Source organism: Podarcis melisellensis (genome assembly GCF_964234715.1).
Source record: "Podarcis melisellensis genome assembly, chromosome: 2".
NCBI lineage: Eukaryota > Metazoa > Chordata > Lepidosauria > Squamata > Lacertidae > Podarcis > Podarcis melisellensis.
The window spans coordinates 37251537-37265218 of record NC_138529.1 but is presented as its reverse complement, the minus strand read 5'-3'; the positions used below and the strand labels follow the sequence as shown (position 1 = coordinate 37265218).

The following is a 13682-nucleotide window of genomic DNA, read 5'->3' as shown; positions in this document are numbered from 1 at the left end:
ATGTAACACTAAGCCAAACCATGACTTACCACAAACATGCTAGCTCCCAGGGAGAACGCAACCCCTTTGATCATCCCCGATTATTTTAGCTAAGCACAACAATGAAGCCAAGGTTGGCTTAGTGTATCACCCACACACTGATCTATGGTTAAGTTATCTCCTCCTTAATCATGGTCTGTAGCCAAGGTTTGCTCTTGACTACATCACAGTTAAGGAGCGTAGAGTTTAAGCACAATCCCACCTTCAGATGACCTGTTAAGCCAAACTTTGGCATCACTGCTATACCAAACTGACTGGTTTGGAGCAAAGTTAATGCGAACTATTGTTGGGTTTACTGTGTCACGCCACCAAGGGCAATGCAAAGCAGTTCATGCCAAACTTTAAAAGAAGAGCAGAAACAAGAAGGTGACTTGGGCCCCTACTGAAATAATCCTCTCAGTTCCTATGATTACTTTTTCACTAAGTGGTTAGACACCATTAAACCCCAAATATCTATATTTCCACTTCATTTTATAAAAGTCTTAAATCTTTCATTCATTACAATTTAGGAACAACTATGCGACCTCTAGTTTACTATCCAAGAAGTATAAGAGATACTAAAGAATTATTGACAGAACAACAAGAATTAGATTTGGGTAGCAAGATGAAAAATGGAAGCTCTGCCCATGTATTAATGCATGGCTGGTTAGTTAGATCAACAGTGGACACATTCCCAGTACCAAGAATGATATAAAAATAAAGTAAAATAAAATAGCAGAATACTATAAAACATGTAGCTTACTTTGTGCTTTTTCACAGAAGTTTATCTGAAAGCCTAAAGCAAAAAAGATAAGTTCTAGTTCATTTTCTGGAAAATAGATATTTGCACAACCTTTAAAAATCACATTTCATGTTCATTTAAAAAAACCACCCTCAAACACCAAGTAAAAGGTTAAATCACTGCCTGAGTTGCAAAGACAGTACTCCAATAACCTGTTTTCTTGTCAATATCTAATACCTTTTGGAAAAGTCAAAGTTGTACTATACAGTACTGTCCAAAACATCAGTAAAGCATCAGCAGGTGGCTGTCCAGATCAGGTCAGCTACAGAGGTTAAGTATTAGTTTGTTATTAACTTTAAACAAAATGTTAAGAACAAATGGTGATTTTGCTAGGAAGTTTCCCACATGTACTTTCCGAAGTTAAATAAGTACATGCATCATGAAGGCTTCCCATTATTAGATTTGTATTTCTGGGTATACTGTACATGTGCAAGTATCACTGTCTGTTTTCACCATTCACCCCAGAATTATATCTGACTTAGTTTAAGAGACAGACAGATGTTGCTTCTCCAGCTTGTCTAAATAATGCAGATAAACCCAATTTCCCTACTTTACTTTTTTGCATAATTTATGTCACTTTTGCTAGTTGTAAGGAGGAGCAAGCACATATCCAAGGTACTAATACTTCAATCCCTCCCCACTGAAAATCCTGTTGAGTCGTTCTCTGGTTTCTGAGGTTTCTCTTAAGCATTCTCTGAACATAAATAATAATCCTATTTTTAAATAAGACATGAGAAATTCAGGTTGCTACATTTTGTGCCCAATATGAAGATTCATGTTTGCCCCAAAATTGTGGATAATGCATTCACAAAACACTGGAAGTCACATATGACTTTTTAAATGTAACATGCTAGTATATATATATAGCCACTTACAGAAGTGGAACTGAGAAAACAGTGACTTGTTGAGGCCTGCATAGTAATCCATGAAACTATAGGGCACTTGACCCTCTGCATTCATTTCTTTCTTTCAATACACAACTAGCTGAAGCCCAATGGTCAACTGAGAGGATAGGTTTATACTAGCTGCACTCGTGAAAATTCACAGGTATATAAATGTGAATGATGAAAATGGCAGTCTTCTGTGCTCAGCCATAATCATTGAGTACAACATAATGACCTTGCTGCAACAAACCAGTGATGTACCTAGTTCAGCATTCTGTCTCTAGTAGGGGGCAACAAGACACCTTAGGAAAGTCACAGGCAAGACATGAATGTAATAACCACACTCTGTTTCACCCCCTCCCCAAGGAATCAGATAAAACTTGCCTTTAATCATGAAGCTTTCATTTAGAATGTCATCACTTATACTGACTGGCCAACCTATATTCCATTACTATCTGACACGTAATGGCCCAATTTGCACATTGACTATAGTTTATTGTGAACAAAGAGACTGCTTTCACTTTGCTCGTCTCCTCTGGCGAGCAGGAGCAACAAACTGCAATCCCTGCATTAGTATTTTGTCTGAACTGGGAGCTGTGGTTTGTTTCACTTCGGCAAACCATGGCCAGGAAGCTTCACGTCATAGTTTGTTTGGACTTAAACAAACCACAACCCCAGATTCAGATGCTATACTAAGCGAGGGTTTGTGGTTAACTGCTGCCAGAGGCAAGGGGAGGCGCTAAGTGGGAACCATCTGTGTGTTCAAGGTAAACTATGGTTTGTTAACTATGGGTTCTGATGTGTGAATGCTGCCATTCTGTCCAAGATAAGAAGTAACTATCTGGTATGATATAAGCAGAGAACGTTTTATTAAGGCATTGCTGATAGCTTCTAACACAGTTTCAGCTTCGTCTGTCTAAACTGGGTGTTTTTCTGCAAGTATACCATATTTTTCTGTGTATAAGACTAGGTTGTTTTTACCAAAAAAATCAGTTTAAAATTGGGGCTCGTCTTATACACGGGTAGTGCTGAGGGGTGTTTTCTTAATTTGGAGTCCCCCAAAATAGTCTTATACATGGGGGCATCTTATACACAGAAAAATACGGTATTACCTTTCTCTTTTATGGTAAGATTCATATACAGCTCAACTTGGAAACTAGAAAGAAAAAAACACAGACACAAATGCCACCTTCTCTACTCTTTGAGTAGAGAACCTCACAAACGTATTTGGAAATAAAGAGCAGAATCTAATCAAGTACTTTTGCTAGTGCAAGGACTTCTGGCTGCAAAGTGGAACTTCCCCTCCCTCTTCTCCCCCAATATCCCCACCCTTTTGCACCCTTAATGTGTTCTGAGGATTCTCCCAACCCTGCAAAGAGGATTTGGGGAGATTGCAGGGAGGGGCACACAGGGAGAAGACGGATAAGTTCTGTTTCACTAGCAGAAATCCCTGAGCTAGTGAAAACTTCACTGGACATTGCCAAAAGGTTTGAGTAGCTTTTCTATCAAATACCACAGCCCAGCTGAAGGAAAATTTGCACCAAATTCAATGCTTTTACACATGAAACAGAATAAATGAGTGACCATCTTCTCCAAGAATAGGAGTAAAAAAGTAACACCCCTAGATATTTGACTCAAAAGTACAAGCAATCTCTGTTACTGTGTATACGCAATCTGTAAAAAAAAATAATGAAAACTCTAGGACAGAGGGCTAACATACTTGTTCCTTTCTGATAAGATGCAGGAACAGATAAAATCTCCAGATATTCTGAAGTAAAATTTACTTAGTTTAAAAAGTTGTTTTTAAAAAAATTGGTTGCTGATTCTGATTGAGTTTCCATAACTAGCCCAAGAAAGAAGCCAAAACAAGTCTATGCAAATATTCAGTTGCAAGTTGAAAACAAGGGATTTGGAATCATGCAAATCAAAAGGAAAGAATCTACTCTGGCATTTGACAACAGCTTGGAAGCACATTGAGCCTACTCATACAGCTCAACATTTGACATAATTTGCTATCCAGCACTGAAAGCTACACTTTCTAAAGTTTGGCCATCTTTTCTCGAGTCAGAGAAAAGGACCATGAATGAACAAATCCAGAAGATATGGTACTTAAGCTCAGCAAGAGCCTCAGGCAAGAAAGAAAATAGCCAGCCAAATCAGCTAAAAAGCAAAGGACAATAGGAAAGAAACCAAGATGGTCTCAGTAAAGTAGCTGACATCCTTTCAGAATGTTCCATTCTGTTATTACAATCAATAACTTTTTGGCTGTAAAGGGAGCAAGGCTTGTTTCTGCTAACTAGTTTCCTCTGGGACAGGACACATCTGAATTCTAAACACAGATTATAGAGAGCAACTGTCTTATTATTTTTATTTTATTTTATGTTATTTTTATTTTATGTTAACTTCAAAATTTGGATGGGCTGAAGAAACTTGATTTAGCCTAAAATGAAGAAATAAAGTTGTCAGGTGTAAATATAGAGGCTATAAGGAACATCAGAAGCAAGCAACAAACGAAAACATAGTAGCAAAAAGATAGGATTAACCAACGGGAACCAATACAACATCCAATTCATTACAAGGTTTTTCAAGTCTTTAACTGGTATGCCTACATGTTTCCAAGATTTTCTAAAAGCATGAGGTCTAGAAACATGTTATGATTCTGAGCCTTCCAGAAAAAACTGCCTACAAATTATAATCCCGTGCGGATTTAAGAACATAAGAAGACCCTGCTGGAGCAGAAAAATGACCCATCTAGTCTGGCATCCTAGTCACACAATATGCCCAACCGGATGCCAAACGAAATTCACAAGCAGGAGCCAAGCAGAAGAGCATTCAACACCACCCCATGGTTTCCTGCAACTGGTATTCAGGTGCATTATTGCCTCCAACTATGGAGCCATCATAGCTAGTTGCCATATATGCCTTATCTTCCATGACTTTGTCCAATCCTTTTTTAAAGCCACCCAAGTCAGTGGCCATCACTGCCTCCTTAGTTTAGTGAGTTCCTTAGTTTAACTACGTGCTGCATTAAGAAGTATTTTCTGCTATTCGTCCTGATTCTTCCAACATACAGCTTCACTGGATGTGCACAAGTTCCAACGTTTTAAGAGAGGGAGAGATACTCCCACTTTCTTCAAGGCATGCTAATTTTATAAACTTCTATAACGTCAACTCTTACTCGCCTTTTCTCTAAACAAAAAAGTCCCAAACATGACAAGCTTTTCTCATAGTGGAATTACTTGATCCCCTTGATTGCTTTGGTTCCTCTTTTCTGAATCTTTTCCAACTCTACAAGATTCTTTCAGAGGTGAGGCATCCAGAACTGTAAACAGTATTCCAAATGCAGTCACACCACAGATTTTGTATTATCGCTGAGCTATCCACTACGACCCCAAGGCCTCTGTCCTGTTCTCAGACTCCGGGAACATGTATTTAATATTAATATTTGTCATCATGACATGCAGCACTTTACACTTGTTTACACTGAACTGCATTTGCCATTTTACCACCCATTCAATCAGTTGGGACTTTCTGGAATATATAATATTATATATCTCAAGTACCCTTGATAAGACTGTGGATGAGAATCAAGCCATGGAGTCATGGGGGGGGGGGAATGACACACACCTAGTATTGAATTATCTTTCCGAGAACTAAATTCTCTTTAACCTTGGAATGCACAAAAACATTTTCCAAGTGAAGCAATATAGTGGTATAACAAAGTATTTCATTCAGAACAGAAATAGGGTCAAAATCAATCAATATCCAACAGTTCACTCCAAGAAGAGTCTAATGCACTCTTCACATGCTTTTAGCTGGTAACACTAAAGGTCCACTTTTCCTGCATGAGGAGAACATCCACTTGAGCTCTTGACTAAAATCTTCCTATGCTGGCACTTATACAACATTTATGCAACAAAAACCTACGTTGTGGGAAATGACACAGGGGAATGGTATGAGTGAACTGAACCAGATACTGATGTAGTATGTCACTTACCATCCGAATAAATCTTGGGAAGGAGAAATACCAAACTCAACTCCACAGCATGAAAGATCTAAAGGACTGTTTCTGACGTTTAATTATAATTCACTGCTCTTATCTAAAGACTCACAGGACCTCCAATGCTCATATGGAGCTCTTAGTGATGGGTAGCTCCTTGCATGTAATGGGATGCCACCCTGCCACAGGTAAATGAGGAAGCTCTTGTGTGCATGAGAGCTACACGTTATTTACTGCTGCATCAACGCATGAACTGGCGTCTAAACAGGCCCACTGGTCTATTAATACCTTGTTGAAAAGAGAACCATAGGTTTTCACAAGCTTATGTATCCAATACAACTCCTCAAATTCTGCTTGCACTCACACTTCTATTCAGTGCTATTTTTTGAGAAAAAGAAGTGCTGGAACTCACCATGACCGCCTCCCTTGTTCTCTTATAATAGCAATGGCACCCACCTGAGAGGTGCCGGGATGGAGTTCAGGGGAGTTCTGGCTGGGGAAAAAGCCCTGCTTCTAATGCAATTTGATACAAGTTTTGAGTAAAAAGGAGTTGTTTAGGATTTCTTAATTCAGTAAACAAGCACAAGGAGAACCTGAAAAGATTATGATGTACAGTACTATGGCCCTACATGTCTGTTTTTTTAAAATCTAGTGTAGGCACTTTCAATTCAATTCAAAATCAACAATTTTTAGATGGTTATATAACCAGCAATGAGAACACAGCTTTTTTTTACAGAACAAGTGCACAGAAATGAAGCTGACTCAGACCAATGATTTAGGCTGCAGTCCTATGCACATCACCTGGACTCAGTAGATCTCAGTGAGGAGAGATACACTGGACTGAATTACAAATACAAGATTCTTCCATACTGATTTAATAATGAAAATTTCCTAGTTTTCATTCATCATAGCCTTTGAACGAATTAGGTGATGAGTTTCAATAAAATCACCAGGTAAATTTCTTGCCAGGAATGAATACTTACATTTCTAACACTGAAAGCAGGCAGAAAGGCAGGATAGAAGAAAACCAACTGTTTTTTGCCTTCAAAGAGAAGCACATCTGGGCAGTCTGCAGCCTGGTAAAGAGAACTGGTTCTATACAAGACTAAAGGTCATCTCCCACACTGTGGTTTTACATTAAGTAATTAATGTACACCTGTAACATATTTCTGTGATCACTCACTTTGATTCAAATGTGCCTACTCATTAGAAAGACACAAGTACAGGTGGTGTTCACAGAGTGGTTCAGCAAACCCTTGCAATAAACTTTTACCTTGCAACAACCAAAGTTAAGGGTTAAAAATAGATATCCTGCATATTTTAGGCAAAAGAGTGGTTCGAAAGCCATTTCCCTTACTTAACACCATAATGTGGGAACCAGCCTGAAGTCCTGCCTTTCAATGTGGGCTGTTTTCCAATATGCAGAGGAACAAACACTCTTTACCGCAAGACTACCCAGGTGAGTAATCAAAATTCAAATATCATAACATACTGGTTTACTTGAGCACCCAAATGCATGGATATTATTGAGAGTTAACTCCTAGGTGCCCATAGTACCATTTCTACTACAAGAGTATGGAGTGTGTTCCTATCCTTCCCATGTTAACACAGAATGTTACCTAGGAGTAGTTAACAGCCTAAAAACAAAAGGAAAGGAAAAGCCAAATAGCCTGTTATATACCAATCAACACTCTTGAGATCCCAAACTAAAACACTAAGCAAACAAGAAACAGCCCAATAAGGGGAGTGTCTTGCTACAAGAGCTATTAAGGATTTAATAGCTTGAGGATCTAACCAAGTATTAGGCCAAACATGTTAGTAGCATCTGGCAAACATTTTTCTTGTTACCCACAGAAACTCAGTGAGTGTGGTACTGCACTTCCAGGTGCTAAACAAAAAATAATATTGCAACAAAATTGTGAGATGCTTACAGTACTATCAGAGTTGTACAATGAACAATCTACCTCTCATATAATTACCTAATCAAGAGCATTTGGAGTGTAAATAAAAAACAAAGACCTCCCTATACTTGTACTTTACTCCATCTAATGCAGCTTAAGAGAGAAGTCTACATAGCTTTGCAGTTATATATAACAATATATATGTAGTTTCTCAGATACTGACCTTGAACACTTTGTAACACACACCCACACCCAAAAAAGGTGGTGGTTAGTGTCCAGTGCCAACTCAGCAGTAAAGCTCAATAACATTTACTATTCTGGTGTTTGTATGTATCTATGAAGGATACTTCAAACACAACAAAATCCCTATGTGGGAAGCACTTCTATACATGAAATAGAAGGCAAACAACATACAGGTATTTGACAATTGCGAACATGAGCATTTTGCTGCATGTACATAGGCTGGTGCTGAAAAGTAGCAAGGGCAGATTCCTAGCATATAATGAGCAGGTGATGATGCCTTGTACTGAATCAGACCACTAGTCCCTCTAACTGTGTCTTGTCTACTTTGACTGGCAGCAGCTCTCCAGAAGTCTTTCACAGTCCTCCTACTAAAGATCCCCTTCAATTGCTATCAGTTATGTCCAAAATCCTGTACATTGCAGGGCATAACAGGCTTTCCAGGTTAGCTGGTTTGAAAGCTGTATGCCAATCCTGAGAACACTGTGTCCCAAGATACTGCAGTGAGTGATCATACACATTTATGGGAGGAGAGAATTGATTATTAAGTGTTAAAACAGCATCACTGGTGTCTCACAGCACCATTCATTATGTCAACAGTACAAACCTAATCCTATACTCATTTCACCGGATATACCACTAATTTTAGTTTCTATGCATTAAATGGAGTTGTTAGGAAAACAGTGTTGAGTTTACATTGTAAATATTAAGATATACTTTCAGCTTTATTTTGTTAAATATTTTACCAAGTACATAGGTATCAAAGTGTCCCTCTCCAAAAATTTAGTAGGTACACAGAGAGGCTTCTTACGGGCATAATCAGAATTATGGGGTGGTAAGCCAACATCTGTTTCTCAAAAACGACGCTGAGAAAAGGACCTTGCACTTTCCATCCACATCTCACATTCATGCACTCTGCATCCTCCTTAATTACAAGCACACCTACTAATAATCTGATACAGTACTCCCTTTATTCGAGCAGAGAAGCACTCACTGTTATGCATTCCCCATTCAACCAAAACCACCGTCTAACTTCAATGTCAGAAAGGCCTCACATCTAATCTAACTACATATTGCACTCCTAAAAAACCCCCACACAAGACCACTTTCCCCCTGCATGCCTACAGAAAAACCACTTATGGACTCCAGACACATCATACATTTAAAGCACACACAAACACGCCACCAACTTATGGGGACTGTAATCTGCAAAGGTGCTGGGAACTGTAGCTCTGTGGGGGTTAAATTAAGGTTCTCAGGACTCTGAGAGAGGTGCTTTAAATCTATGGGGCCTACACAGACCTAGTTTTTGTTTACCCCTACACCCCACCCCCACCCCAAGGGCAATTAGGCTGCAATCCTGTACACACGGACCGGAAAGTAAATCCCCTTGAACTCAACAGGACTTACTTCTGAGCAGACATGAGCAACATGGACATGCTACCTCTACCCCCGACCTTAACGCATGCGTTCTTCCGACACATACCTTCGTTAGTCAGCCAGACGTCAGCCTCGTATTTTTTGCTTATTAATTCTGTTTTCCCAGTAGTGATCACGCCCTGGCGATTAGGCTCCCCACACCCTCCCCAGACTTACACCCCGAACCGTAGCTACTCCCATCACCCGGAAACCGCCCACATGCCCCGGGCAGAGGAGATAGAAGGCCCCGAGTTTCCCGTCACACGTACATCTAGGCACACGTATAGCCGCCCCCCCCAACTGCACCCCTACCCGTGTTGCCGCCCAGAAGCGCCTGTTCACACACACGAAGCTTCGCCGCCGCCGCCCCGCTTTCCTCGTCTCCCTCCCTACACACCACACCCCCCTCCCACCCAGCGGAGCCCCACACGGGAAAGCGGCTCTTCTCGGCTTCGCTGGAGAACTCCAGGCGGCCGAGGCCTCTCGGTCTCCGGCGAGGCCTGGTCCAGCTCGGGCGCCCCCTCCCGTCCCCGCAGCCAGCCAGCCAGCCAGGCGGGGAGCGTGTGGTGGGCGGCGAGGGTTGGAAGGGAGCGAAGCGCCGCGCGGCCTACAGCTGGCTCCGCGGGCGTCGCTTCGGGCCCGGCTGCCGCCGCCGCCGCCGCCGCTCCTCCCCAGGCGCGCTTCCCTTACCCTGCATGCTGCTGACTGTCGTGTGCGCCGCCTGGGACCCGCCGCCGCCGGAGCCAGAGCCGGGGCCGGGAGCCGCCATTGTGCAGCGCGCCAGACGCGGAGGGAGGGAGGGAGGGAAGGAGGGAGAAGGGGACGGACGGCAGGAGGAGGGAGGCTGCAATGCAGCAGGAGCGGAGGAGCAGCGGACCCGACCCCCTCCTTGCCCGTCCCGCGCGCCCGCCCTCGGCTCCTCGCCCGCGCGCTGCTGCTGCTGCTCCCTGCCCCGCTCGCTGCTCCCTTCAGCCCCAGCAGGCAGCTGGCGGGACACCCGGAGCCGGGACTCGCGACAACAGGCGCCAGCCTCCCTGGCCCCGACCGACCCAAACCACCGCCAGTCGTCGTCGTCGCCGTCCTCCTTCTCCTCCTCCCTCTCTCTCTCTCTCTCTCTCTCTCGGCGCTACTGGGGCTCCGCTTGCAGCCTCCGCCGTCCGCTCGTCCCCTCCCACCCTCGCGGCATCAGGGTAACCCCTCCCAGGCAGCGGGCGGGACGGATGATGCCTCCGACGGCTTCGCCCAAAAAGACGCAGGAAGAGGGAGGGAGGCAGGAAAGGGAGGCGCGAGGAGGAGAGACCCAGCTGGATCCGGCGGCGGCAGGCCCGGCTCGTCTTGCACCCGCCGCCTCTCACAATGGCGAAGCTGATGCCCCGCCGCCGCAGCCCCGTTGTCCTCGCAGATGCCCCAGAAGCCGGTCATTCAGATGACTGGCGACAGTAGAGACGAGAGGTAGCCATTGGCCGCCTTGTTGGTCTAATCCCCTTTCTGAAACAGCCCAGCTTGGCGGCCATCTCTCTCATGTTGTGACAGCGACTTCGGTGGTTTTAAACGGGCTGAAGAGATTCTTCCTATTGTCTGTCCTGCATCATCCCCCAACCTCCTATCTTTCAGATTTAATGGATGAACCCAGATCTAGTACCTGTATTATGAGAGAGAGAAATCCGCTCTTCTTTCTCTGCATATGAGGAGAGCCTTGCCGCATCACACGGAAGGTCCGTCTAGTTTGGCGTTCTCTACTGCGCTTAATTTTATACACCTATTTGCTCGCCTCCCCCTGTCCTGGTAAATGAGCCACGGCAGCAAGCAACTTATTCCAACAACTTACATCTTTCCCATAACTCTCCTGAATCTTTTGCAACTAGAAACAAAACACTGTATCTTGAAATATAGCGATTAAGTACCTCAAACGAGATTATATCTTAGAATTACTTCCTGATTCTTTCAAATGATGCAATGTTGAATGAAAAGACATTTCTATATAAAATGAATCACATATCTTCTTTGTGGGTTTAGCATTCTGGAATATATTCACAAATAAAGCTACAAGACGTTTATGGAAAAATCACATGGAATAACGAAAATTATGTTCACATATGACCTGCCTTTCCTGATACTAACATATGTGGATAAAAAAAAAAATAGGGACAGCAATCTTTCTTTCTTTCTTTTGGTAACCTTTTTATTCTTAGCCACCTTGATTTATTCTGAAAAAAAGGTGGAATATAATTGTATTTAAATAAATGACTTGTCCCATATGCTTATGTTCCAATCCAAGCACTTCCATTAAATCCTGAATTACCCTGTTTCCTCTTTTCTGCAAATGAATCTTATCCTTCCCATTTCATCTTTCATGTTTATTCAATGAGATAACAGGTAGTTCTTTTGTTTTCTTCCACCTTTGCAGAATTAAGATCAACATGCCGAAACTTATCAAACCTGATCCCAAAGTTCTCAGTGGCCCCTTTTGTCTCTTCCCTATGGTGCTTCTCCTCATACTGACATAGCCCAAGTGTGAAATCTTGTATGGTACCTACTTCTTCCTATCAATTTCCCATTAATTTGAATTAAGCTCATTTAATACTTTTAACTTGGATGTAAGCCCTGTTTGCAATGCAATATTATGCATGCCTACCCATTGAGTTTATTGGGGCTTGCAACTATATGAGTACAGGTTTGCATCCCGATTCTAATATATAATTTTCCAGAAATATGGTTCTTTCAATGTGCCTGGAAGCTCCACTGAAGAAATGGCTGTATATCACTCAGCCTGGGACCAGTATGTGTTTAGGGTCACAGCATAATTTTCCAGTGTAATTGGCCAACACTTCCCAATTAGCTGGAATCCAGGAAAGGAAACGCAAATAAAAGCCTCAAGAAGCATATTTAATTGGTTTCATGTATATGAAAGGTCATGCCAGCATAAATATGTCCACAGTGCAAGAACTGATGTGCCCAGTTCTCACTTGACAGCTGCCTGGAGCAGTATGAAAATATTTATTTCATAACAGTTTTAAACCTGTTTTTCTCAAAAGGGAGAAGCTTCCAGTAAATTATACATGGCAACATATATTTTTCATACATCCCCCTTGTTGGTGACCCTACTGCCACTGTTACTGGAGTGATTTCAGAGAGACTTTTTCGGGCTTCTGGCAGTTAAGGGGCAAGGTCTGCTGCCTGGACTGAGCAGGGCCAGATTTAGGTTTGATGAGGTCCTAAGCTACTGAACGCGGGTGGCGCTGTGTGTTAAACCACAGAGCCGAGGACTTGCCAATCAGAAGGTCGGTGGTTCAAATCCGTGCGATGGGGTGAGCTCCCGTTGCTCGGTCCCTGCTCTTGCCCACCTAGCAGTTCGAAAGCACGTTAAGGTGCAAGTAGATAAATAAGTACCACTCCGGCAGGAAGGTAAACGGCGTTTCCGTGCACTGCTCTGGTTCGCCAGAAGCGGCTTTGTCATGCTGGCCCCGTGACCCGGAAGCTGTACGCCGGCTTCCTCAGTCAATAATGCGAGATGAGCGTCGCAATCCCAGAGTCAGTCACGACTAGACCTACTGGTCAGGGGTCCCTTTACCTTTTAAGCTACTGAATAGGGATGCGGGTGGTGCTGTGGGTTAAACCACAGAGCCTAGGATTTGCAGATGATTTAGTGTTAACCTTGCAACAGCCAGAAGCTAGTACCAAAAGAGTCTTAGAATTAATTGAGATATTCGGCCAGGTAGCAGGATTTAAACTAAATAAACAGAAAACAAAGGTGCTGGAAAAAAAATTAACAAATGAAGAAAAAGATAGGTTTCAAAGTGAAACCGGGTTGGAAATAGCAAAAAAGGTTAAGTACCTGGGGGTAAATTTAACATCTAAAAATGTGAACTTATTTAAAGATAACTATGAAAAATGTTGGTCAGAAGTAAAAAAGGATCTAGATATATGGTCCAGGCTGAAACTTTCCTTGTTAGGCCGAATTGCTGTTATCAAGATGAATGTATTGCCGAGAATGCTGTTTTTGTTTCAGACGTTGCAGATCCTAGACAAAATGGACTGCTTCAAGAAGTGGCAGAAGGAGATATCTAAATTTGTCTGGCATGGCAAAAAGCCCAGGATAAAATTTAAGATTTTAACTGATGCGAAAGATAGAGGGGGCTTTGCCCTGCCAGACTTAAGACTTTATTACGAATCAGCAGCATTTTGCTGGTTGAAGCAATGGCTACTTCTGGAGGATACAGACATTTTGGACTTGGAAGGATATGACAATAGTTTTGGTTGGCATGCATATTTGTGGTATGACAAGGTAAAGGTGTATAAAAGTTTTAAAAACCATATTGTAAGGAAAGCATTGTATAATGTTTGGAATAGATATAAGGATTTATTGGAAAGCAAAACCCCCAGGTGGCTGTCACCAATGGAAGCAAAGGCAGTGAAAA

The 13682-nt window shown here is 42.5% G+C and overlaps 1 protein-coding gene across 9 annotated transcripts in view; it reads right to left on the bottom strand.

Moving 5' to 3' along the window:
* The window catches only part of MAP2K4 (mitogen-activated protein kinase kinase 4), a 43978-nt gene extending 33527 nt beyond the window's left edge, over positions 1-10451 (bottom strand). For 2 of the 9 annotated variants that reach the window (XM_081895393.1, XM_081895394.1), the window contains exons 1-2: positions 9955-10451; positions 782-814 (exon numbers count right to left, since the gene is read on the bottom strand). In XM_081895393.1, coding sequence (XP_081751519.1) covers positions 782-814; positions 9955-10033 — 112 coding nt within the window. In that variant the 5' untranslated portion in view covers positions 10034-10451. Of the gene's footprint in view, positions 1-781; positions 815-2816; positions 4048-9954 lie in introns of those variants that run through there. The other 7 variants (XM_081895388.1, XM_081895389.1, XM_081895391.1 and 4 more) reach the window with 6 other exon arrangements.
* Positions 10452-13682: the final 3231 nt, after the last annotated feature.